The sequence below is a fragment of the Pagrus major genome, chromosome 1 (assembly GCF_040436345.1).
Source record: "Pagrus major chromosome 1, Pma_NU_1.0".
NCBI lineage: Eukaryota > Metazoa > Chordata > Actinopteri > Spariformes > Sparidae > Pagrus > Pagrus major.
Genome location: NC_133215.1, coordinates 2,322,873 through 2,350,372, shown reverse-complemented (window position 1 = coordinate 2,350,372; position 27,500 = coordinate 2,322,873). Strand labels below are relative to the sequence as shown.

General features: G+C 42.6%; 2 protein-coding genes across 3 annotated transcripts in view; one reads left to right on the top strand and one right to left on the bottom strand.

Moving 5' to 3' along the window:
* gpr137bb (G protein-coupled receptor 137Bb) overlaps positions 1-6,080 on the top strand; it is a 7,294-nt gene extending 1,214 nt beyond the window's left edge. Inside the window, exons 2-7 of the mRNA XM_073463373.1 lie at positions 2,598-2,647; positions 2,737-2,959; positions 3,600-3,749; positions 3,845-3,973; positions 4,661-4,782; positions 5,082-6,080. Coding sequence (XP_073319474.1) covers positions 2,598-2,647; positions 2,737-2,959; positions 3,600-3,749; positions 3,845-3,973; positions 4,661-4,782; positions 5,082-5,208 — 801 coding nt within the window. The 3' untranslated portion in view covers positions 5,209-6,080. The remainder of the gene's footprint in view (positions 1-2,597; positions 2,648-2,736; positions 2,960-3,599; positions 3,750-3,844; positions 3,974-4,660; positions 4,783-5,081) is intronic.
* Positions 6,081-7,780: 1,700 nt separating this feature from the next.
* On the bottom strand, positions 7,781-27,040 carry ero1b (endoplasmic reticulum oxidoreductase 1 beta). Of its 2 annotated transcripts, none has more exons than XM_073489168.1 (16): positions 26,585-27,040; positions 22,373-22,492; positions 21,377-21,460; positions 20,903-20,944; positions 18,393-18,475; positions 16,945-17,018; positions 16,542-16,662; positions 15,725-15,771; positions 15,162-15,173; positions 15,035-15,061; positions 13,977-14,069; positions 13,607-13,853; positions 12,950-13,019; positions 12,580-12,666; positions 11,702-11,835; positions 7,781-11,547 (listed from the first exon to the last, which is right to left on the bottom strand). In XM_073489168.1, the coding sequence occupies exons 1-16, from the start codon at positions 26,747-26,749 to the stop codon at positions 11,487-11,489; spliced, it is 1,467 nt and encodes a 488-aa protein (XP_073345269.1). In that variant the 5' UTR covers positions 26,750-27,040; the 3' UTR covers positions 7,781-11,486. The 2 variants fall into 2 exon arrangements, with proteins under 2 accessions (XP_073345269.1, XP_073345338.1); XM_073489237.1 differs by lacking the exon at positions 26,585-27,040 and adding an exon at positions 25,500-25,668.
* Positions 27,041-27,500: the final 460 nt, after the last annotated feature.

The following is a 27,500-nucleotide window of genomic DNA, read 5'->3' as shown; positions in this document are numbered from 1 at the left end:
CATCTCAAAGTCTGTGAGTCTGTTAAATGTGTTTTGTTCTCCGACATAAACTCATCATTAAATGTCCCACAGTTTAATTATAAAGCTCTTCCGTGTGTTAAAAACAGTTAGCGGTTGCTAACAAGTGTCTGAATGAGACTACAGAGGTTGTCGGGGACCTTAAACGTCCTCACAGCGAACACGGAGACTCATCTGCTCACTAGTCCGTCTTCACAGGCCACTTTAGTTACACACTGTTCTCACTCTGACTTTACAACTCGTACATTGATCAGTTTATAGAAAACCTGGATAGTAATTGTGCAGTGAGACGCTCAGTGGTGGAGACGTTTCAGTCATGTGACCGTGATGCCGTCTGTTTGTAGCCTAGCATTAGCTTTTTACTGCTACACATTTAATTTACGCTTCAAACATCAGAGTGGAGTTCATCTGTGGGGATTATCTGGATGAACAGAACCTGGACGGATCAGAAACTTGTGTTTGACACAGATTATTTTCTGTTATAATCAAATTGAAGAATCTCACAGGTTGATGGAACCAGCGCGATGCTAACTTCTGTTAGCCTATGAAAATATCTCATCAGTGCAGCGCTCTATAAACGGGTGGGTGATGTAGTTGAGTCATACTTTGGCTCGTCTGGTTTCAAGCAGGCACAAAATGGCGGCCTGATCACAAAATTTCACATATTACAGCTAAATAGTGACTAAAATATTCTCAATTAACAGCCTTTAAACTCTGAGTAATCTGAATCTGCAAAGTAACTAGTAACTAAAGGTATCAAATAAATGTAGTGGAGAGGAAGTTTGAAGTAGCAGAAAATGGAAATACTCAAGTAAAGTAACTGAAAATTGTAATGTGGTACAGTAAATTTAGTTTATTTCATCACTGGTTGTTCGATATTTTAACGTATTTATTTTCACTGCAAATATCTGTTCAAGTATCAGTTTTTCAGTCTCCTCGATTACTAATAATCACATCGGTCGACTCCTAGTCAGGACTGATGTAACGTTGTGATGTCACAACCACAGTCCCCGCCCTGTGGTTGAAAAAAACGCCGACAGAGCTGATGTGGAAACACGGTGGGCGGTGCCTGTTCAGGCCTGTGCGAGCTGACCAATCAGAGCAGACTGGGCCTTTTGGGAGGGGGGCCCTTAAAGAGACAGGCACCAAAACCAAGCAGAGGAACGAGAAAAATAGTAATAATAATAATAATAATTTAAGCATGTAAACATTTTCTAGTTGACATCCAAAATAAAAACTTGAAATGAAAAATGAGCAGAATATGGGGCCTTTAAGTGTTGAGACACTTTACAGATGACTGATGACCAGCGGCTTTGTTCTCGCTGATCTTCTACATTTATTCCCAGTGATTGTCGAGGTAAGCAGCCTGTTTTAAACTCACTAATGATGATTCATGTCAGCGTTTTCTTCAATTAATTACCTTCATTTAGAAGATTTTGTCCAAAGCAACGGACAAACATTAAGAAAGGTTAGAGGATCAGTGTCAAATCAAACCACCAACACAAGTAATGGCCGACCCACCTCCACCACCTGAGCTGCAGCTGCCTCTCAAGTCAAAATGAGAAGATGCAACGCCTCTTCTTCACCCATTCATCCACAGCAGCTGCTGGATTCTGAAATAGATCAGAAAATAAAGACGGGAGTGAAACGAGCCTCTTAGCCAGCAGCTTCACTCCACGTGATCCTCAGAGCTCACAGGCTGCTAATTATTTTTCCAACCAAACACTTTGGTGTCTTATTTCCTTAATGATTAATCGATGAAAGGACTGAGAGACTGTCGGTTCTCTCGAGACATTTGGCATCTTTCACGATTAACCGTGGACGAGTCTACAACCTGGGCTGAGTTGTTGTGGGTCTTGGGGGGGGATTATACTTTAATACGACATGCATGACCACAGAAGTCAGAATTGTCTGTAGTTGTTCAGAACCATCACCTGGTCATCTTTCCTGGAAAAACATTCACAGAGGTGCACATAAAAAAAGACAAAAACAGTTTTGTTGAGAGTGAAAATCAAACCACAACTGTATCAGGGTTACATGAACATATTACAAAAAAATAAGCAAGTATCATCAGTCAAGATTACATTTGTGATTACATTATAATAGTTACATTGTCAGTGACTACTTGATTTTTTAACATTTTTGATTACATCTTTAAATTTGGCGATTTTTTAAATCATGACGTCTTTTCATGAACATGAATTTGTCGAATATGTTCTTCTGTACAAGTTTCCTCTCTCAGGTTGCCATTTAAACAATATTTGTTTTTTGTTGTTATTGGATATGGAAGATGAACATTTTGAGGCACTTTGTGCTCCATGTGGCCGACAAATGATTTTGGTTAAGGCCATTTGATAAATGCTGAAAATGCAAAAGACATTTTATTTGTATTAAAAATGTTGTGCGATGTTTAAATAGAAGATGTAATGTTTGATTTTGTAAAATCTGAAAGTATTCAGATGTGCGGTCTTGTGTCTCCTGGAGGAACGCCACAAAAGATTTATTTGAACCACTGAAGAGTCCGACGTCCACAATTGTAAGTGTGTAATCTGATTATTTGTTTTGTTTCCCCCTCACAGGTTTATTTCAAGGCAAAATCCAAGTACTCACCTGCACTGCTCAAGTACAGGTAACTTCTTCACCGTCCTCCTTCTGACTACAGATAATCCATTAAAACTGTTTTCGTCCACAGTAGTGACTGTTGTACTTTGTCCTCAGACTTCCTCTGTACCTGGTCTTCTTGGGCGTCAGTCTTCTCTTCCTGGTGGTGAACCTGGTCTGTGCCCTGCTGGTAAAAATGACCGCAGCCGACGTCAAGACCATCGTCCTGGTGAGGGTCACCATCAACGACAGCCTGTTCGTCCTCTGCGCCGTCTCGCTGTCCGTCTGCCTCTACAAGGTCGCCAAGATGTCGCTGGCCAACATCTACCTGGAGTCAAAGGTGAAGTCACAGGTTTCTCAAACAAACCAGGGCCAAACAAAAACCTCAGCCGACAGACTGGAGAAGGATCTCAAACAGGTCCTGAATTAGAAGGATCAGTTCACCCAAAAACTAAAACATCATCTCCTCCCTCTATGCTGATGAAACTCAAGTCTCCAGATGCTTCAGTTGTTCAGCAGAACGCTGCAACTCTGTTTTACTGTGAAGCTGCAGAAATGTTCTGTGGACTACGACACTTCACCTGACTTTATATTATCAGGAGGAGATTATGGCTGAGCCTGACTTTATATCATCAGGAGGAGATGATGACTGAGCCTGACTTTATATCATCAGGAGGAGATGATGACTGAGCCTGACTTTATATCATCATGGAGGGAGGAGATGATGACTGGACTTTAATTTTGGATGAACTGTCCCTTTAAGCTTTCAGTCTCACCTCATGCGTCTTTTTCAGCTTCAGTGAGTCTCTGATGTTTCCCCAGACTTCAGTTTCAGTTCTTATCTTTTAAATTTCTGCACTAAATTCCAGGATATTCCAGGTTTTCCATGACTGTGAGGAGCCCCTTGTAGAAATCATTACACCACTCAGCACAGAAACCAGAGTCAAAGTGAATAATAATGAGTTGTACCTTGTTTTCAGGGGACGTCGGTGTGTCAGGTGACTCTGATTGGCATCATGGTGGTGTTTCTGTACGCATCGCGGGCCTGTTACAACCTGGTGGTGCTCGCCCTCACCGACATCGAGACCATCAACTCCTTCGACTATGACTGGTACAACGTCTCGGACCAGGTAGGGGTTTGTTTTACACTTTAAACTGGCCGCAGGTGTCTGCTGATGTGGACTTAAACAGAAGTGTGACCTTTGACCCGTCTGTGTGTCTCCAGGCGGACTTGCGGTCGTCGCTGGGAGACGCTGGTTACATCGTGTTTGGGGTGATTCTGTTCGTCTGGGAGCTGCTGCCCACCTCGCTGGTCGTCTTCTTCTTTAGGGTCCGACGGCCGCCTCAGGAAAGGGTCAGTCCCCCCGGCAGGGTCAGGTGACCTCTGAAACACCTGCAGTTGGTTGTTTTTAAGCTGTCGTCTGCCCTCATTTTCTGTCTGCAGACAGATTTCACAACGCCTGAAAAGGGCGATTGATTTCACATACAGTGAAGACGTTGACAAAATATCTCGACAAATGTCGGATGGATGGATCTCAGGATGAACTGTAATAACTTTGGTGATCCTCTGACTTTTCATCAGGTCAAAAACATCTCTTCAGTAGCGATTCGAGCTGTAGATGAGCAGAATCTGTTGAGTTTATCGTCTCTCAGACAGCAACACCAACAAACTCGAGCTGATCCCGGGACCAGACTGAGCTGGAGCTCTCAGGGCTCCTGGTTTTATAGTCTCAGAGATCTCCAGGAGTCTCCACCCATTTCCTTAAAGCACTTGTACTGAGATGTGTTTCTATTGGTGCATCTCTTAGCCTGGGATCTAAGGGGCTTTCCTAATGGTGTCATGGTCCCATTGTCTCCGGGACTTTCCAAAGGGCATTTTTAAGCTATATAACAAGTACAAAGAGCAAAAAATGTTATATAATCACAACACATGATAAATGAAAACGTCTCATTTCATATATTTAATTTGATTTTCATGACATTAGCATCGTGAAGGCTAAACATTGTGTTAGCATGCTGACGTGACTCTTTGTCTCCACAGAGCACCGCTGGGATACCAAACCACGTTCTCTCTTCTAGAGGATATTTCTTCGACAACCCTCGTCGGTACGACAGCGACGACGACCTGGCGTGGAGCATTCCTCCCCAGAATGCATCAGCGAGGTAGGAACATCATCCCTGATGTCATAATTTCACTGCTGTAGTGATATTTCTCAATTTGATTTAATTACAGCAGCGACAGATTAATATCTTGCTGTCAACAATAGATCAAGTAACCACATGTTATCCGATGTGAGTGGCCATCGGAAGATCTGAGTATGTTCATAGCCGGGAAGTCGAGCTTTTCGGCTTCCAGACGATGATGTTGATTATATTTATAAATTATTAATCTGCACAGTAACTAAAGTTGACTAAAGTAATGGAGTAAACCGGTAACAAACCGACTGTCGTCTCTCTCTCAGTCTTTCCTCCGACTGCTACGACTGGGGCAGCCGCCACAGCAGCTTCACTGTGCACACCAACAGCGACGAACAGCGCCTGACCGCCACCGCCGCCGCTGCCGGAGGAGAGCTCCACCCTTACCCATAATTCCTCTCTTCACTGTACAGCATCACTGTGCACTTTGACACCGATCAGTTATTGTGTTTCTTCTTCTCACTGACGTTCCAGTTTGTAGTCACAGTTTAGAGAAAAAACCCGACCAGGAGGGCTCCTACACAGGTGGAGCTGAAGCCCCGCCCCTTCCTGTCTCCACCGGGCTTATTAAGGAAAAGTAGTTCATTATTTTTTACACAATTCAAACAGGATCAATCAATTATTTCTCTCTCTTCATTCACGACCAGACAAAGGTTTTTCAAAATAAGGTCCCATGAGGGAAACAGGAAGGGGCGGGGCTTCAGCTCTCTATAAACATCTTCAGTTATCTCTTAATTAAAATACTTCAGTCTTCAGTTTACTTTACTTTTGAATGTAGCTGCATCATATCCAGGTTCAAATAATAGATCAATGAATTAAAATGTCTTAGAAATGATCACGCGACCGAACTAATGACAAAGGGAACCAAAAAATAGAGGAAAGAGTCGGCGGTCGTGCTAACAGCTGTGAGGCTGAACTCAATGCTAACAGCAGCATGCTAACAAGCTAACATTAGCAGTGAAGAGTCCAGCTGATGTGATGTCATCAGATCTGCAGGTTTTTGGTGATAGATCAAAGTTATTTCAGTTCATCCTGAGAGAAACATGAAGGTTTGAACCCGTTAGCGTGACGAAAAGGAAAGAGTGAAGCTCTGAGCTGCAAAATGTTTTGTGACAATCACATCAGATCAGATTCAAAGGTGAGAAGTTACTTTAACTTTTACGTCGCTATGAGTCTGTAAGAAAACGCTGTGCAGGAACCCTCTTCAGGCAGCGTCCATGTTTCTAGAGCCACCGTACGTAGACGATGTTGTGATGAATGTTTTAGAGAATGTTTCTTCAGCAATTTGAGGAGATTTTCAACGAGACCGTCGATTCAAACTCGTTTTTTTCATTTCGTTTAAGATAATTATTCACATTTGACTCTGATGTTGCTGAGAGTCTTTGAGAGACGAAGTGAGTCTGTCTGCACATCTGGACCGTCTGACAGATGACTGAAGGTTCATTAAGCTCAGTTTTAACATTAAACTCCAGCCTGTGAACAGATCGCTAAGTTTTAATTTGATTTCCTGTCTTGAATCGTCTTTGAAAAACTCCTCGAGTCATTGTTGAAAGTTTTTGACTGTAAGAAACGAAACCCTCAAAGCCTGTAACACACACACACACACACACACACACACACACCCTGTAAATATTGAATATTCACCAGACAGCTGATCACCTCTGTGTTGTGTAGTATTCACACATTCACGTTATTTTAATCTTCGCTTGAGTTTTAATTTGATTTATTTTTTTGTTACATTTTTCTTTTGATAAATTTCAGATTTAGTTTTTAAAAACAAAAGTTTAGTTTTTATTTCTTTTTTCAAATAAAAGATAATTTAAAATCATCCAGACAAAAAACACGAGTTGAAGACTCGACCCGTCGTTACATTTCTGTGAATATGGACTTTGTTTGGCAGCAGAAGAAAAGTTTAAAGTCTATATTTCTAACAGACGCAGGTTTTGTAAAGTTCTTTGTAGCGCAGAGTCGCACCGAGATCATCGATCGTGTTGTTGAGCTTTTTGGTGTTTGTGCATCGTGTGTTTGTGACGTGAACTTCAATAAAATCAAACCGTCATGAGTTCATTTCTCAGTTTCCTTATTTGAGTATTTTACTAAGAACTTTCTCCTCCTTCAAAACAGCCTCGTTACTTTAGTTTGATGCATCTGAGGTGAATTATGATTATTTTTACATCACGCACGGCAGACGCAGCGAGACGACACAAAGACGTAAAAGACGTGAACAGACAGAGAGGGAGGCTGAATGGGGAGAAAAGGCGTGTTAGTGTCTCGTATCTGCAGAGAGTTTCTTATTTTCTCTCTTTGTTGCTGCTCGGACGCTTTACCAACCCAACATGTGGCTGTTTGACGTCCTGGGAATGAGACTCAACTATCAACTATCTTTGTGGTGCGTTCAGGAACAGCTGGGACAAATCCTACTGACTCTACCTTTAACTTTAATAGTCTTTGAATTATATTAATATGACGTGAGCTTCAGTAGCTTTGACCAGTGAATTGCTGACCTTTGCTTGTTATTAATGCTTCTTCTGACAGTTGTTTGTATATTTTAAGTATAAATCACCCAGATGTGGTCAAAAGCTCCAGACAGTAACTTAAACACAGACATGACGGTGACACTTCTAAATATATTTCCAAAAATGTTAAACTATTCTTTTATATTTTTATATATGTAAGAATTGATCACCCATTGAACTCCCAACAAAAAGGGACAGCGTGTCACCGGAGTAGCTAACTGCTGCTGACTGTATTCTGTTTATGACTGTAGTGGCTGATGCTAACGTCAATAGATATCACAGCAACACAACACAGACGTCTTCGACATAACGTCCAAACTGTTACTTCTTTATTATTTCCTTTAATGTTTGAATGTTTTGAACCACAATCGTCACATATCGCAGCTTTGAAACATCTGGAAACATAGAAAAGAAAATGTTTTGCTTTTGCTTGGAGGGATGAGTCGGAGTGCAGCGATGTCCAGAAATATTTATTCCTCTTTTCAAATAAATATAAGTCAACAGGTTCACACATCGACATGGTGCAACTTTATATAATCGTAGAGAATCTGAAAGCAAAAACAAACAAAACTTCAACCTGTGCTGCCGTTTACAAACTGTACAGACTCAACATGAGGAGCGAAAACATCTGAAGCAGAGTCGAGTGGTTTTTATTCTTTTCCCAAAAAAAGCAATTTCTTTAGTTTTAAGGCTGACGAGCGGACTGCAGAGACGTCCAGCTGCTAAAGGGCATGCAAGGCACACGCACGCACACACACACACGCACACACACACACACACACACACACACACCCTCTCTTATGGAGGCTCGAAGGTGACACTGACATTAAATTAACTGTCCTGATTTATTATAACTGATAAGTTGTGATATTATAATTATTATCATCTCACAAGCAACTGAACATCTAATGTTTTATATTTGAAAAAAAAATTACCTACAACATAGTTCATGAAATCACCTTAAAAATTTTTTTTTTTCAATGGAAAATAATTTAAATCAGATTAATTCTGACGGATGTTTTTAAGTAAATATTTCAATAATTCAAATGCAGCGTTAGATGTAACATTAAAGGTGCAATATGTAAGAGTTTCAGTTCAAAACATTCAAAAATTAACTTAAATTATCAACTGAAGGTGGAGAAACATCTCCTGTGCCGTCTGTGTTAACACCATCTCTCCCCTCGTCGGCCAGCTAGCTGCACAGCTAACTGCACAGCTAACTGCGCTAACAGTAGCTAACAGTCATGAATGTGAAGTAGCAGCCTACAGCTCACAGATGTTATTCTGGTGATAAACTGAATATGAATTCAAGCTGGCTGATTCTAACGCACTGCACCTTTAAGAAGTATTCAGTATCGAAACGTTTTAATTTAATTCTACATTAAAGAAACTTCAGTGATTATGATGAAAAAGTGATGAAATAATCAGTAAATGTGTAAATTAATTGAATTATTCTGTTTTAAATGATTAATTAATGAAACTGAAAATTAATCTTAGGAGCTTTTAAAATAATTATTTTACAGATGCAGGTTTTTATCTTTCAAATGTGGAATAATCTAATTTAAACTAAATCAATTATTTAATTCGTTATGACTGAAAGCTTAAGTTTGTCCCACTCAGGCCTCCGTATCCTCACTACAACACACACACTTTATATTTGCACACAGAAACACAAACTCAGACAGTTTGTTGTCTCGTTAATAAACAAACTGTTTTCTGAACCATCGGGATGAAAAACTTCACCGCGAAACACAATCAGAAGATACTTTCACTGAACTTCCTGTTTGGAAAACTTCCTGCAGCTGCTTCACAATAAAAGCAGGGCTGAAGTCGTCATCGACCTGAGGAGGAGTTTACCTTCACACAAAAAGGAAAAATTAAATAACATTTGACTCTCAATGAATTCAGTTTGGTTGTTTCTTCACCAATAACACAGAATGATGTGAATGTCTTTCAGCGAGCGGAGGACGATCGCTGCGATCAAAGACGTAACTTTGGCTTCAAACTGGGAGACGCCTTTACTGTGAAGGGGCTGCAGGAAGGACTGAGTCAACCACTGAGGGATAAAAGTAAAAGTATCACTCCATTAAAGTCGGATAATCCAAATGCGGAGATTTGTCTGTCAGGAACAGACTCGTGACAAACTTTACGAATCAAAACCTTCCCGTTCTGATCGAGGTTCGACCGACTGAAGGGAGACGAAGCTCAGACCTCTCAGCTCCGAGCTGTTATTTCTGACTGAACTGACCGACAGTTTTACCATCACTGCAGATTTTAAACAGATGAAACGACCTAATCCTTATTTATACTGTGACCAGAAAAGCTTCAACAGCCGAGTAAGAAGAGAAACACTGAAACTAACGTAGGCAACTTAAACTTCTTTGGTCCACAAAACAAACGTCCACTGACTGACCTGTAAAATCCTCTTTTCAAACAACTTTATTAACACGCTCCACAGCCGACAGCCGACAGAGGACAGAGGACTGTCCTCTGAGTCATTCGCTTGTTGTACGTTGCTTGTTGATGGTCGTCAGCAGGCTCGTATCAGATCTTGCTCTCCAGCTCGTTAAAGCGTACGTCCGGTGATATTCTGGATTTTTCGTATCGTCAACAAATCCTCATTACAAGACTCAAATCGACTGTATCGAGTGTGTATCAGCTTCTTCCTCTGCGTCAACCAGCTCCATCAACGAGCCACACGGACCACGAACACAACAAATGTGGATTCATCCACCGCTGAAAATAATCCCCGAAGAGGAAATGACTGCTCTTAAAGATTTACGTCTTCAGTAGGAACCAATGAGCTTCGAGCTGAGAGCCACGAACGAACATGTTGTTGGTTTGAGTCTGAACATGGAGTTTGTTAACAGTAAGAAAAATAAAGGAAAAATCACCAGACTGGCCCTTTAATGAAAACTTTCTTTTTGACGGCTCGGGACAGGAGAGAAGAACAACACAAACGTTACACCTCCGTTTAGCAACAAAGCAGCGATCCACCTCGAGAACGCTCCTGTTTCAATAAATCTGATAAGTGTGTTAACGTTGTTCTTTAAGACGACGCGGCAGAAGCAAAAACAACTGGAGAAAAACTAGGCAGCGTTTTTTTACAGAATACAGACGAACAGACGACGGAGAATTAATCGTTAGTTATCGTGAAAGAGCAGAAAGATCTTCTACTGTATCAAGTTTATGGTTATTTATGGAATCAAGTCGTAGTCCGTTAATTTATAGCTGCAACTGTTGATCGTCCACACACACACACACACACACCTTCTCAGCGACATCTACAAGAAAAGGCCGGCGCAGATCCACCAACACGTGTCCGGTGGCGACTCCTCACATACGTCTGCACACACACAAACACACACACCTTCTAGCGAGCCGACATAAATTAGGCCTGAGATGGTAAACACGAGCAGATTGGTCCAGATCCTCAGGCTGCAGACAACAAACTTCTCTAAAAACAACAGAAGAAGAAGAAGAAGAAGAAGAAGAAGAAGAAGAAGAAGAAGAAGAGGAAAACAAACAGGCAGCAGCGTCCTGACGCTTCAGACGCACTTTAATCTGGACGAACAGTCCGACCTGAGTCCTGTCGTCTCAGGACAACACGTGTCATCGTCCTTACAAAGGTCTGACGGGTTCACGAGTCAAATCCAACAGGATGTGATGTCAGCAGAGGGGCGGGGTCAGCGCGACAGAAATGAACGGTGACGTCATCTAAGCTTTAAACCAAATTCAGTCACTTCCTGTTGAACACAGTTGCATCTGCGTCGGTGCATCAGGAGTTCGCTTCGTCTCCTTCACGATGTCCAACGTCACAAACAACCTGCAGGTTTCTAAGGTCGACTTCTCAGAGAACAAATAATAATAATAATAATAATAATTAAATAAAAGAGGGTCGGAGTTCATCACCGCCCGACGGCAGAAGGAAAGAAAAGACGTCAGCTGAAGTTTTCAGAGAGTTTTCTGACGCAGGCAAGAGGAGTTAACATTCAGGAGGAGGAGGGATTATCGGGAGAAGACAGAGCGCTTGTGTTGCTGTTCGCTGCTGATCCTGATGTCCACGGAAAAGTCCTTCTTCTGGGCGAGGATTAGGCTATTGCAGTTCTCTGTGGGCTGGCGCCACCTACTGGCCAGGTGAAACGTCACCTCCTGTTACCTGTTGTCCTTCAGCAGCAGGCGGAAGCTGTGGAGCTGATGTATACTGGTGGACAACCTGAGGAAGAGCACAGCCAGAACAACGGATGAATTTCTGCTTTACATCACTTCACCTGAAGAAAACGAGCGGCCGCCGACAGCAGCTTCCTCCTGACGCCGCCTCCATCTGATACAAGAACCAATCAAACAGCAGGATTCACGCAGAGACGTACCTGCCGAAGCCGTTCATTAAGGCCACGATCTCATGTCGAGTCAGCTGGAAACCTTTCGAGGGGCTGTGTTCTGGAAGGTTCTGGATCTCCTTCTCAGAGAAGAGGATCTTCAGAGCTGTACCCAGACCCTGAGTCTGCACACACGGAAACACAACCAAAAAACATCAGATGCCTCCAAACAGCTCGTCTGCTGTGATCAGTCTGCAGCAGCCCGGAGATCACAACCTCATCTGAGGAGACCAGATTTACACCCTTTATTAGATCTTCACTGTAGCTGCTGAGCTAACAGAGTTAGCGTGCACGCTGTCTGATTTGTAAATGACGTCTTCTCAAATCCATTTGTGATCTCGCGGCCTCTGGAGACTTGGATCACAGCAGACGAGCTCCAGAAATTGAAACTAAATTTTACTTTTTTGGGTGAACTGTTCCTTTAAATTGTCAGCGAGGTCAACTGTTAAAAGTTTGACATTTTTGAAAACATGTTTTGTCACTTTCTGCTGAGAGTTAAGAGGAGAAGGTCACGACTGTACAGCCCACAGCTGGTTAGCTTAGCATTAACAGGAGAAACAGCTCGCCGGGCTCTGTCCAAAGATCCAGCTACCAGAACCTTTAAAGCTTATTGATTCACATGTTGTATTTCATTTGTTTATTCAGTGTAAAGACAACACGTTAATATTTAATGTACAACCTTGAGATCTTTTCATTAAACTCTCAGGTACATTAAGAAGGAACCAGCAGGATCCGTTTTTAATAAACAACAGCAGCTCCAGTTATGAAGATGAAAAAGTCTCTGGCTGCAGAAACAGAATCACAGGAACTCGTGTACTGTTGTGAAAATGAGGTTCTCACACAGACAGCAGAGTGTGAAAGTGTCTCACCTGCAGTTTTCCCCACAGGCGACATTTGCTGCAGCCGACACAGTCCATGATCCTGGAGATGTTTTTAAAATGGAGGCGGAACTCCTCCTGAAACAAGAACGAGACGTTTCTGTTCATCGCTGAAACATTTGACGTGTTGTAAATCATGTGTCGCTCATTTGATGAATTACATTTAGCCCACACGTGCGTACATTAGATATTAAAAGGTAATGGAGTGTGACAGCACACACTGGGCTGCACGGACACATAAAGAAGGTTTCTGCTCATTAAAAACTGACGTCAGAATAAAAAGACACCTGCTCTGTCGAAACCACGAAAACAAAACAATGCACGACTCGTTTCTCGTCCCCGATAAAGATTCTGGTTTCACCTTTAAAGTTTTGGCTTCCAGTTTTTGTCCGGCGAACATGGACTTCTCATCAAAGTGCATCGGGAAAGTTCTGGAAGAAAAAAGGAGCCGTTAGTTTTCTAATAACTGCTGAACGAACAGACCAACTGCAGAAATACACGATCCTAGTTCAGATTTGTGTTTAAAATGCAACCGTGAGAAACAAACAATAGTTTCCTGGACTTTAATAAACGTGACTCCACCGGCTCGTCTCTGTTCATATCGTCCTGCCTGATGTCGCCGACCTGCTCAGATTGAGTTTATTTCATCATTTCTCCTTCATTTTCGTGCTTCTACTGTGTTCGAGCAGCTACGTGGTTAAATCATTTGATTATTTGTCTGTTTGTTGTCCAAATTTCAGACTTTGTTGTGTTGTAGAGCCGAGTCGGCACCAGGTGATTTTATTATGTATGGAGTGGAGTGAATGGATGCACTGTGCCGCACTGCTGCTTCGATCTGCTCCGTGCAGACTGACCCGGCGTGTGTTCTCAGGAAACATCAGCCTCGTCTAGAACGGCCACAGTCAACTCCGGTGAGCGTATCGTGGCCGAGACGGTGCCGGTGGAATCTGGGGGTCACAGCTTCGTATGTATTTGTATAACTTTTCACTTGAGAAGACTAAAAACAAGCCCCTCTCACCTGATCTCGTTGAAGACCTGCAGCAGCAGCTCCTTGGTGGCTGAGTCCTCCTGACTGTTTCCCGTGTACAGGTTGATGAAGGCTCGTTCGAAGTACGGCGCCACCTTGTAGAGCGCCCGCAGCTCGATCAGGTACAGGAAGTACAGGTTCTTCAGCCGCCGCGTGCCCTCGCCCTTCGTCTCTGCCGTGTCAAAACGCTGCCGAAACTCCTGAACGTTTGGACCCCAGACTGAGCGTCCCCAACCCTCTGAGGAGCCGAACACCAACAACAGTTTACTCCAGGATTCAACACTCGTAGAGAGAGAGAGAGTTCATAGAGCCTCTCATGATCGATGTGTAAATTATCTTTATTAAGCTGAGCTGGTCGTACCGTCCAGCAGGTACTCGGCACACAGGTGGATGTTGATGCTGCTGTGGAGGCCGGAGATGAGTCGGTAGAAAACTCTCTTCTCTAAACACAAACCTGAAAGTGAAGAGAGAGTTCACAAGGACAAGTTTCATAGACAAAACAAACTCAAGAATCCTGAAGACTGTGCTGCTTTAAAGGTTCAGTCCACCCAAACTAACAAAAAACACACGCCAGTGATCGTCTTAGTTCAGCTTTTGAATGTTTTAAACTAGATGTCTGGCCTTATTGGACCCTTGAAGCAGTGTTATTTCAGTGAATGAAGTGTTTTTCAGCTGCGCTCTCAGTTGTGTATTTATAGACCTGGCACAGTGCTGTCAGGCTTCTTCTATCAGGAGCTTCTGGCGACTTCTGGCTGCTGAATTTTGGATCTCTGCAGCAGAAAGATGGTGAAACAGACGTGAAAACAGGGACTCGAAACTGGAGAATGAACTGAATATTGTGGATGTTAAATCTGCAAAGGTGACCTCCAGCATTTAGTTCCTGTTTACATCTGTTTCAACGTCTTTCTGCTGCAGAGATCCAAAATTCAGAAAACAAGGTCAAACGAAAGCTTCAGTTCTACATATAATGAAATGTGATATTTAAACTAAACTCATTCATCCCCAGCACACAGCGTCTCTTCTCTCTCTGAGGACCAGTTTGCTGTCGACAGACTGACTGACAGCTCTGTTTGTACAAACACTCACGCTCGACTTCACGGACGGCGACAGGAAACCGTGACGAGCTCTATTAGAAGCTGTGGTTTCATTAACACCACGATGGAGAGTCAAACTCAAAGTGTCTGAGGTTGTGTTTAAAGACTTTTACTCTTGTGTTTTACTTTTTTTATCTAAAGTTTTCCTTTAGAAACTTAAAAGTGCTTCACTTGTCAAACTCTGACACCACCTGAGACTTTTTCCGGGTCCAGCGCTGCCAGGAAGCAAATGTTTGAGAAGGAAGTAGAAGATAAAGGACGTCACAGAATATTTCCTGTAGAAATATGTGAGAAGAAACCGATAAAAACATGAGGATGTATTTACCTTCAAGCCAGTCGTAGAAACCCTCTCCTGCAACCGGAGAAATAAAACAAAAAAAGATCTTATCAGTTTTTTACAACGCAGCTAAAAATAAACTCATGTGAAGTCGAGTTTCAGTAGTTTTACTCACCGTCGTCGTCTCCTGAACGCAGAAAGACAGAAAGAACAAATCTGTTAGATCTGCGCTATTAATAAACACCAACACACACACACAGATGAAGAGGTCTCAGCTGCAGCTTCAAGGTTCATTTCATCGTCGTTCTACAACGAAATGTAAGCTGTAGTCACTTCATGCCAGAAAAATACTGTTTTTCATGGTGAAGTGTTGAAGAAGAGAAGCTGCTGATGATGAGCGTCATTGACCAGGAGATGATTATCAGTGAATAGGAGTCAAATACAGACACAGACGTAACACAAACGTGGGTGGGGGGGTAATTTCTAAATCACGTTGGGTCCCGTTCTGTGTGAACGACAGCTTAAAACTGGACAAATTAACAATTACAAGTCGATCCGTCTGATCAAAGAAGACGTGAACCAGATTATGATTCTGGCGTCTGACGGCAGATTTCAGTAACAAGGAGCAGCATCGTCAGCGTAACAAAGAGCCGAGTTTAGATTCACTCTTAGTTTGTTGAAGCTGCAGCTGATGAAACTTTAAACGGAGCAGTTATTGATTTCTTCTTTCAGACTCACCTCTGATCGGAGCCAGCGGGTTCAGAGGTCGGTACACTGATCGGGGCCTGTTGACCAGAACAAGGTTTATATTAATGATCAATAATCATCACAGAGTCACTGACAGGAGGCTCCACTTTAAATTTGAACTTTTCCTATTATTCATTTGTGGAAAAGATGTATTTTAGCCGTCTGCTGTTTGTTTTAAACACAAAGATTCAACAATGTTCACTTCACAGCATGTGGGCTGTTTTTTGTTTTATGTGTGAGTCTTAAAAAACAAGTACAGGATCCAATATTCAATAACACACGCGGTTTATAAAGAATTCAAATTCTGATAACAAATAAAGATTTTCTTTATGATTTTTGTGGGATTTTTGTCCATAATAATTAAATTCAATTCAATTAAACAATAAAGAAAGTAAGAATATACTGTTCTGACTATGATAATAACTCTTGAACTGTTGCATCACGATACAAAGTCAAAGTCTGGAGAAAACAAATAAAAATAAACTTTAAAATAATGTAGAAAAATATAAGAAACAATCAAATATTAACTGAATAATATTAATCAACCAATACTCAATTAATCAAAGAGATGTTATAATAAACAAAGAACCAGATATCTGAAGTTTTATTCAATAACTTTGCTTGATGTAATAAATGTTGTTTGTCACTGGCGTTAAAGTCCACATGACGGATAGACAAATACACTTCAAAACACAAATCACAAACACAAATCAATTCAAATAAGTGTGTGTGTGTAAGTGTGTGTGTCTGTGTGTGTCTCTGTGTGTGTGTGTCTGTGTGTGTCTCTGTGTGTGTGTGTGTGTCTCACTTGAAGCAGTTTTCCTCGTAGATGCTGTTCCAGACTCTCCAGGCTGAAGGACCTTTGTATCCAGTGTATCGCTCTGGATTCAGCAGCAGGTCCACGTAATCTGCATCTGGAGAGGTTTCATCTAACACACACACACACACACACACACACACACACACACACACACACACACACACAGTATTTTAGTATTAGTATATTAGTATATAGTGAACATCAGTCTCAACAGCTTGGCAGAACTAAAAATGTTTCTCCTGCAGGAACGATCATGAGGTCATGATCGAGATATTCCCGTCGGATGTTCATTTGTCAGTGTTGGGGTTCATCCTCCGGGGAGCAGGAACATGAGATCTGCTCAGAGCTCGTTCAGATGTTGTGCTGTAGATCAGACAGAGTAGATTCTCACCATCCAGCTCACAGAAGTGGTCCTGAGCATCGTCGTGTCTTGCCCAGTCAGCGAACGCCTCTTTGCTCTGGTTACTGAAACAGGAAGTGAGAAAAACTTACAGATTAGAAAAGTTAAAAACTCGAAAAGGAAACTATACATTATATTTTAAATCCTCCAAAACTACAGGGGGCAGCAGAACCGCTAACTGCTGCTCACTGTACTCTCTGCTGTAGCACCTAGCTGCTGTTAGCAAGTAGCTCGGTTAGCTAGGACAGGCGGGGACGGGATACGCATGAAGCGGCAGAGGACAGAGAGAGAGAGAGTCGGACATCATCAGCGTGTAGAGGCAGAATATCTTCACATGTTACTCTGTGAACTGAGGATTTATTTGGACCGAACCAGAGGTGACTGTGGACACAAACCAACACTGTTCTGGTGCCGCTGACTCAGTTTGTGTCCAGTCTGAATGACGTGTGTTTGACGATGAGTTAACGAGGCGATGAAGCTCGTCTGAGTTCAGTCACAGAGAAACTTGAGTTCAGACGGTGACGGTTGGATTTTTCTGTTTAGAAGGTAAAATATTTCCTTTCTTCACATTTTGTCAGATTATCTTGTTCACTTGTTAGACTCAGTAGTGAACTGGCTGCTTTTACATCTCCAGCTGAAGCTACAGGCTGTCAGACCGTCACCTCTGAGCTACACAGTGCTGTTAGGAGCTAGCTGGTTAGCATGCTAACGTCAGTAGACATCTCTGCAACACAGAACAGAGACTCTGACAGAAGGTCAACACTGATGTTTCTTCATGTTGGCTCAGGTTTTTTATGTTTTTAAACAAAAATTCTTGCCTTATTTTCCAAATGTTGCGTGACGTGGAGCTTATTAAACGTGGGCTTAAGTGATGATTTTAACAAAAAAAAAACCCTGGCGAGAGACACGACATCAGTTTGTGATGCAAACACTTGTTGTCTGCAACTATGAAGACCACAAACACAGAATTTATAGACAGAAGTCAGAATAACAATGAAGGATGATGTTACAGTGATCAAAGAACAAAGAAAACTTTCCTCTGCATCATGAAATTAAAAACAGCTGGATTTAGGATTTAAATCTGAACTCTGAAGATCCATTTTAAGATTTAATTCAACACCATGACCCTCCAGTCTGCTCTGAGGTCATTTTTCAGACTTTTGAGTCGAGTGAGAAGGTTTTTTATATAAAGACTGTTGTACTGAAACTTCATTTGACTGCTGCCGTCTCAACTTGTGACGACACTCCACGCTGTCCATGTCACAGGTGCAGTGAAGGTCGGGCTGCTGCTGTCAGTGTGGGACGGTGGGTAAGGATCAGCAGCTGCCCGTCAGACGCTGGTTAATGTTTGACTGCTTACTATCAGCTGCTGAAGCTGCTTTGCATTGTGAGTAAATGAGCCGCTGCAGCTGACAGATTAAAACAGAGTGTGGCGTCACCTCAGGGTGCTGTTGATGGCGCCCAGCTCTTTGGCCTGTTCACACTCGGTCATGTCCGACATTGTATTGGCTGCCTGGGAGTACTGCAGACAGAGAGAGAGACAGAGAGACACTGTTATGAAGAGGAATATCACAGCTGATGACGTCGTGCTAATACAGTAACACAACAATGATCCATACACCTGGAATATTCGACGTGTTTGCTGCTGTTGTAAGGCGCAGCAGCCGTTATGACCCAACACCACCGACAGTAAAATCAATGTGCAGACCATCAAAACTCACTGAATGATTAACACAGATGTAAAGCTTGTAGTCGGTCGTCAGCAGACTTCGTAAGCTTGATTATTTATTACCTGCTCGAGCTTTTCCATCTCTTTGTGCACAGACATGATAATCACAGCTTTTTTTTTTATTATTCTAGAAGAAGAATCAAAATGCTCCTCCTGTGTGCACCTAACCCCTCGAATCCACCGGGCTCGACTCTGTTAGCTGGCGAGCGCGGCGCTGTTTTGTTCCGTGTTCGGTGTTTTATTTTGAAACTTGACTGGAAGCACTATGTCATTCTGCCCGTGCAGATTGATGTGGCTGCGGTCGGTTTACATAAAAAGAGTTCTTGCCGGTTATTCTCCGTGAAGCAGAGCGGCCAGACGCTTCTGTGGCGCTGCTGAGACGTGCTGTGGCGCAGCGGGTGGAAACACGAGCGTTGTCTAGAGCAACAGATCACCGATGAGCTCCTGCAAACGTGACGGTCCCAGCGAAAAGTCTTTTGGTACAATATATTATTTTCTCCATCTTAGCATGTTATTACTCTGTGGATTCATGCTGACTGTTGACACGCTGGAGTGTTTGATAATAGATTTCAGGTGGAGCACTTTCCGCCTCATGACTGACCAGCAGAGTTACAATCAGTAAAACTGCTGAGGCGGTGTTTCCTCCACTCCCTCCCGCTGGTTCGAACAGAAACACTGAGTTTCCTGGCTGACGGTCAGTGAAGCGGCGTCGACCTTGACTGAGACGAGCGCAGATGTCCAAACACTTCTGGGTCATTACAAGACAAACACCAGGCTGCGAGCCAGCGGCTGGCAAACACTCAGAGCCTCGGTCTCTACATGGAAACTATTGGAGGAGATAAGCGTGTGTGTGTGTGTGTGTGTGTGTGTCGAATCAGCTGATGACACAGAAAGTGCTGGAACAAATGCAGCTGCTCCTAAACTCCATAAAATCAGGAGTTTGCTGAGTTACAGCCTGCAGCTTCTCAGCTGTTTGATGAAAGGAGTCTGCTGATATTGTTTGATACAAAAACCTGCAGCGAGCGAATAACTGAACCTTTTTAAACATGAAACTTTGTTGGTGAGGTGTTTTTAAAGACTTCAGGAGGAACCGACGGAGCAAAGAGCCACAAACAGGAAATCCAAAAGTACTAAGAAACAGACAAACATGTTGTTGATTTGGGTCTTTTGAGATGTGATGACTTTAAGAAAAAGAGGATTGTTTTAGTCAGGTGCTGATATGAGAGCTTGATAAACACACTGAAGGGGAACTCCAACATTTTTAAACTTGGGCTCGATATTTAAATGTTTTGATGTACAAATAATTCTCAGCAAAAGTTTTGGCATCGGTCCCGTAGATCTCCTCAGCCATCAGCCACGACACGGCTGCGACCATCAAAGTTACATCTACTAAAAGTGTTTTTGTCTCCGACAGACTTTCAGTTCAGTAAGATTCTCTCTGTTGCAGGAGGACGACGGTGGAAACGTGAGTTTGAACTCACCTCGATGAACTGCCACCAAGAATTTATGAGTGAATATTTAGCTGATTTTGACAACATAGATGAGGCAACAGCTGCAACAGCCCTCCTCTGGTGAGACTTCAGAGCGAGACTTGAATGTTTCTGGTTACAAAAAGGATCTGAATATTTAGCAAAAACGTCTCTCTGTAGGAACCGTTTCTGTAATGATGTCAACCTCGTGTCAGAGGACAACTAAACTTCTGTTAAGTATGAATCATTTACACATGAAACATGTAAATATAGAGCCCAGGTTTTAAAATACAGGAATTCTCTTCCTAAAGGTGTCACGTTACAGATATTGACAATAACGTGTGTTAATAGTGCACATATGGTAACAGTGTGTACATTGTGCATCGCCTCTTGAATGATTTCTTTCTGTGCAGTAATGCACATTAACGCTGGTTTCCACCCGACGTTAAACGGAACAATTCATTTGGTGTAATTGTTCTTTTTGTACGTTTTTGTACAGTGATAGATACAGACTCTCTCTCCACCTCCGTACAATCCTGCATTTAGTCATAATTTTATTTTTAACATTATATATAATACATATAATATTGTAACGATGCCCCAACCTAACAACACTGTGACACATCTGATCATAAAGGCTAAATTTGTAGGATGATCACTGACTGATGGTTAGTTTTGGAGTTTCTAGCTGAGAGAACAAAGAAAAATGTTTCAGTGAGTCGAACCCAACGTTTGTCTCCTCTGGTCTCACCTTGTTGTAGTTCCCAGACTTGATGCCCACTGGGATCTTACTCTAAACAAACAAACAAACAAACAAACAAACAAACAAACAAACAAACAGTAAGAAACAGCTTCATCTGAACAGAACAATAAATGAACCCTAAATCATCCGTCTGAACACTGAACAAATAACTTATTAATTAATAATTATTAATAAAAACACTGAGTTAATCAGTGTTTTTATTGTACATTTAATTAAACTGCTGTTGAACTAAAGTAATTAACAGGTCATAAATATAAATATACACACATGTCAAAGGTAAACAGACTAAACTAATGTTTATTGGACACCAGTCAGAGAGAGCAGACGGATGTTAGTGTCTTCCTGCCTTGTCTTGTTCCTGATGGGTTCTTTTAAAATATCTAATTTGTGATATAAGAAAATCTTTGAGTCTTCTTCTTTTTGTTATTATATAAGCAGGTGTTGGTGTGGTTGACCTCTGACCTCTGGACAGGGCTCCACATGGCAGTCTTTGATGGCGCAGTGTCCGTCGTCAGGCCAGAAGGGACACGGTCGCTTCAGGTTCACCTGGAGACGAGACAGAAACAGAAGTCTGTGATGAAACCAACCCAGCAGGCAACTTCATTATCTCACCTGACTCTCTTCTTATATAAAAACCGTGTTAATCACACAAAATGAAAATCGATTGGCAGCTCTCCTTTAGATCAAACAGCTGGAGATAAAAACATCCCAACAGAGGAAATACATTTTCTAGATGTTCCAGCTGTTGCTGACTTCACCCACCTGTACAAATGTCAGAGAGCAGAAATGCCAAAAAACCAGGTTTTAACACGTGAAGCTTTAAACGTCACCAGACGCTTTAATATCAGTTTAAACCATCGTTTTCTTGCTGCGTGTGTTGGTGGACAGCTGCAGAAATATTTCACAATATTTCATGAAGCCGTCCTTCCTGTGGTGTAACAGCCACTCCACACACACAAAAACAACAGCTAAACAGCTAAAAATGACGTCTGCGTCCTCCAGGAGCAGCAACACGCACTTGAAAGCATCCAAACAGACAGGTTTTATTGTTTCATTAGCGCGAGCCTGAATATCAGGAGTGTCCTGTTCACGAGACTGAATGAGTCAGACTGAAGGACAGAAAGGTTTTGGTCCAACAGGACAAACATGTGAAAAGAGCTTGAGAGAGAACTCGTTTTTACAGACTCTCTGTAAAATATAACACATTTTTAAAGAAGCAGAGGAAGTTATTTTTGTCCTCACACACCCAAACGTTTCTCTTTTTAAAAGAAAAAACAAGTACAGCTCAGTTACACTTCCACTTTCAGGGAGATTAGAAAAAGGGGAAGGGGAAGAACACAAATGAGCTTCTCACTGTTCACTCTGAGAGTTCGGTTGTCTAAAAACGTTCACCATCTTTTTATATAAAGGGCCGACAGGTGCAAATATGACGCCAGCAGCAGCAGCAGCAGCTCTTACTCTGTAGTATCTGAAGTAGTCCTTCTCTGTGAGCTTCTTGATCCGAGGGTAAAGCTTGAAGTTGTTGAAGACGTCGATGCTCTCGACGTCACAGAAGCAGTCGTCCAGGACTCCGGTCAGCTGAAACCAGAGCGGAGACGAACATCGATTTACTTCACGACAACTTTTAAATCCCACAACATGAAACTTCTGTTAAAGAGAAGACAACTGAACAATAACGCAAATTAAATTCAGGAGCTTTACCAGCAATAGTTTTTGGATTAAGTCACATTTTCCCAGAAAAAAAAGAAATCTTGAATATTATTTTCTGCAACTGTTTCACTCAAACATTTATCAGTGTATAAATTCACAAGCTTGAGTAAAATCACCTACAGTGCATTTTATTTGAGATGTGTGTGAGTTCATTTGTGTTTAGGACCCTGCATGTCGGCGGTGTGATTATTGCACGTGTGCTATAAATCGATGTACTTTACATGTTGATCTGCAACACGCTGTGTTAGTAATGTGTTACCTCGTCACAGCAGGAGGCCGGCAGACACAGACAGAGCACAGTCTGTCTACCTGCCCGTTCATACATAACACATCCACCACTGCTGCACTGCAACAAAGTCCACACGTCCTTTACCCAAGCAGAAGTAAAGATTCAGCTTCTTTACTCCAGTAAAAGTAATAAAGTACAGCCTCTGAAATGTACTCAGATTACCAAAGTAAAAAGTCTCCCTCTGAAGGACATTTCTATGACGGCAAATAATCCATATTTCCCCTCAAGCGACGAGCCCGGAGGAGAAGGTTCAGATGTTTGTGTTCAGATGCAGGGAGGTATTATTCGTACTTAATCACCTCCCACCTGTGGTTACCTGACGCCACACGGGTCAGATTCAGACCCACAGGATCAGCTGCTGACATGTTTGACTGAGGCTAATGCGTTTGCCCTGCGGAGCAACTAAACAACTCTAGCTGACAACACTAATGAGCTCAGCGAACAGAGAGAGGCTTTAAAAAGGTGAAGAGGCTTTGGATTAGATTATTAATTACCTGCAACTAACCAACCAACACCTGGAGAGTTAATCCACTGTACACACCTGGTTCAACTGACAAACTGAGTCAGACTCTGGTGGAGTTGCTCTTACACTCAAACTATATATTATTTTTATTAGCAGTATTCAGTTTGTTTTTCTAATAAAATGATCCATCACAGTTTCCTGCAGCTCCAAACTGTTTTTCGTTGTCTGAGCGACGCTCCAAAACTTAAAGATATTCAGATTTCTGACAGAGAAGACGAACAGGACGACTAATCATTCCTGCCTGGAAGAAAGTCTATTAAAACTCGTGTTGAATGAACTGCTGGCAACAACACGACACCTCGTGTATGAGTGAGACTGATTCAAACTCTATTCAAAGTTTTGTGATCCTGCGCGTCTCTTCTGGCTTCGTTATTTGCATTTAAACAGATCTGCTGCTCACCGTCGAGCTCACAAGCTGGATGGCCTGCTGTGAAACGTAAAACGACCCCATCAGGGATTTTTTGTGTGTGTGTTCACTCAGTGACCGAGTTGTGTTTACTGACAAACATTTTTTTAAAAGGAGGCCAGCTGCTGCCTGTAAGGTCGGACAATCAGGACTCACGGGCTTCGTAAAAATCACGATGAGGCTGTTTACACCTGGAATTAACAGGTAATCCAAACACAAGGCACAGCTCTAAATAAACAGGTTAACGACCACCGAGATGCATCGTGACCCGATCACTCAAACCACTTGTGGAGTTGGTCCGAGACCACGTGTATGTTGCAGCGCGAGTGCTGATGTGTCCCTGACAAGGACGTGATGGTTGCTGTAATGACAGGACATCAACTGACTTCCACTGAAACACGAAGAAGAAAAAGAAGAAGCCACAACAACCAGCAGAAATGATGACACACTGTCTGATCTCCAGGTGCTTCACCGTGATGAGATCCAACCATTGAACCAGTAACACATCATCACCAGACTCCCTTAACAAATGTGGTGATTTTAAGAGTTGTTGAGTTAAAACAAACTTTATAACGTAGTGAAACTCTGTCTCTGTCTCTGTCTCTGACAGATTCTGAATCATTGTCTCCTTCTTGTAAATTCAGCATTAAATGAAAACAGTAAGTTGTGTGTTTCCTTGTAGAAAGTGTCAGTTTGTGGCAGCATGGCTGTACCAGCCTGTCTGCTTCTGTGTCTAAAGTGCTAAAGTCTGACCTGCCAACATTTAGCAGCTGTTTGAACACACTGTTTACACTGATTTCACCATTTACACTCAATTTATGAAAGAAGAAACATTTTATTGATCTAAACATGTCACATTTTACAGATACACTAAACAGTAACCAGTATAGGCGACTTCTTTGTCCCCAGACTCCCTTAACAAATGTGTCAGTTTAGTGAGTTGTTGAGTTGGAGACACTTTATAAACTGTGTGAAACTCTGTCTCTGACTGATTCTGACTGATTTGTTCCTTCTTGTAAATTCAGCAAATGTTCTACATGAACTTCTTTCGGTCTTTGTGTAGAAAAACATTGTGTCTGTTCGTCCCAGTGCTGTTTATTTGCATATCGAGCCAGGAAGTGAGATCTGATCACTGTGGTCACTCAGACGCAGGTTAATGCCACGTGTGAAACATCTACGGCAGTTTATCATTTAATTATATCCAGCTAACTTTGTATCCACGTTATTGTGCTGAACTAAATTACAGGTTTGTATGCCAACACCTGTAACTTCCTCATAATTTACAAGGATGTTACCGGGGAAACGCGGTTAATTTGGTGCTTATCACTGGGAAAATAGGCGGTGTTGAACTGGTACACGTCCAGTTCTCAATAAATTGTTAACATCAGGTAAATTGAACGTGCAAACATACAATTCAACAGTAATGGAATTAAATAAGTACATTTATTCAAATACTGTACTTTAGGTCAACTTCTGCTACTTTATACTTCCACTCTGCAAGTTTATGAGGCAAATATTGTAGTTTTACTCCACTAAGTTTATGAGATATTTAAGAAAATAAATTCTGGTCGTGGCAGCAGGTGAGAATATTATATATAAGCCCTAGACAGTCTCCGTATGGTATAAAACACATCACATGAACCAAACCTCAGCTGACCTCTGTGTGCAGCAGTCCACCGAGCGCCAGGACAGGCAGGAAGAGGCAGATCTCTCTCAGCATGCTGTTGTTGGTCCCTGTTTTTTCTGTGCTTTAATTTCCTTTCAAATTAAAAACTTGCTCTCAGTGAACTTGGTGTCCATGTGTCCCAGCAGCAGCAGCAGCAGCAGCAGCAGCAGCAGCAGCAGTCTGCGGGCTGAGCTGTCACCACAGACCTCCAGTCCCACGCTCAGCCGCGGCCCCGCCTCCAAACAACCAGCTGTCAAACTAAACCCCGCCCCCCTCCGCCGGCGCCTCACAGTCTGTAGTCCACTTCCGGCTGCGGGGACCGCTTGGAGCCGTTGCTGGCTGAGCCGCAAAAGACTACAACTCCCACGAGAGGGCGAGAGGCGGGAGCTCCGCTGCGGCCAATCACAGAACACCACGCTTTTCTAATCAGGAGTGGAAATAACAGCGGTTTGGGTTCAAGATTTCATGTTTATGTTTACTTTTGTTTGATATTTGATCGATATTTACCCGGGACGTTACTTATGGAAATGTTTGCGATTTAATTTTTTTTAAATAAACGAATAGTGTGACAGTCATGTGACGTGTTTCTACGACGCTGAACGTGTAAAATAACACGTTTGTTTCACACGACTCGCTACAAACATGTAAGCGGTTTTTTAATGGACACAAAATGGGAAGAAGAAGAAACCGTTGGTATTTAAGCTAGTTAGCTAGTTAGCTAGTTGCCGACATTTTGTGCCTGAACTGATCTGAGATACATGTGACGAGCAACTCATGTTATAACTGGAAGAATGTTTTTATTATTATTATTAATGTTATAATGACTTTAACACAGAGACGAGAGTGTTGCTGCGAGCGAGCATCACACACACACACGCACACACACACACACACACGCACACACGGTGACGTCAAATTAAGATGACAGTAGAAAATGCTAGAAGATTTCCTGAATGGCAACTGTTGTCGTGTCGGACCGCCACGTTTGGATCTTTTTACGTGGGCTTACGGAACCCTGGATGACATCACCTGGACTTTAATGTCGCACAAGCACCACAAGTGTCGAGGCGGCTCACCTGGCAGAAGCAGCTCTGGTCCTGGCCGTCCGGACCGCTGCTCGGATGCTCGCTGTGCTGCGTTTTGGGTTTTGCGTTGTGTTGTTGAAACCAGCCCAGAACAAAGTTCCCGACGAACCAGGCCAGCAGCAGAACAGCGAACGCTTGTAAAGTTGCCTTCCACATCGCTCACGGTGCCGCCGGGGCTCCGGTGGCGGAGCAGAACCGAGCAGGAAACAGCGGGACTCCCGTGCGGCGAGCTGGTAGCTACGGTAGCTTCAGGCTAGCTGAAGTTAGCATCCGCAGGCTAACAGAGGCTGTGGAGACCCGAGCGGGTCGGCGGACCGAGCAGCCCCGCGTCTGGAGACCCGCACACGGACGGTTACACTTCGAACTCCGCTCACGGAACCGGGGCCACTGTTGTCAGACGGTACATGACTCGAGAAGTTTGGTCCGGCAGCTTCCTCTCTCAGCATCAAGCTCGCGCGACGCGAATCAACGCTACTTCCGGTTAACGGCTTCAAAATAAAATACCTGTGATGATTTGTGACAAACGCAGTTAAAATAAAAAGGTCAAATAAGATCACAGAAAACATTTTAAGTACAGGTAACTTTATATATCAGTGAGTATATATATTTACACAACTAATAGAGAGCGGAAGCCACGCCCCTTCCGGTTTCCCTCATGGACCTTATGATCAAACCTTTGTCTGGTAGTGATGAAGAGAAAGATGATGTATTGATCCGGTTTGGATTTTGTCATGAATCACACATGATGTTTGTCAGTTTGTTGTATTAAAGTCAAACCTCATGTGCTTTTGTGTCAAAGCGCTCAGTGAACTACATCCTCTCATTTATTCATTTTATTTGTCAGGGACGGTGCATATTGATGAACATTGCTGTAAATAGGCCAGAATTAGCCAAGAGGCTAGTTTTC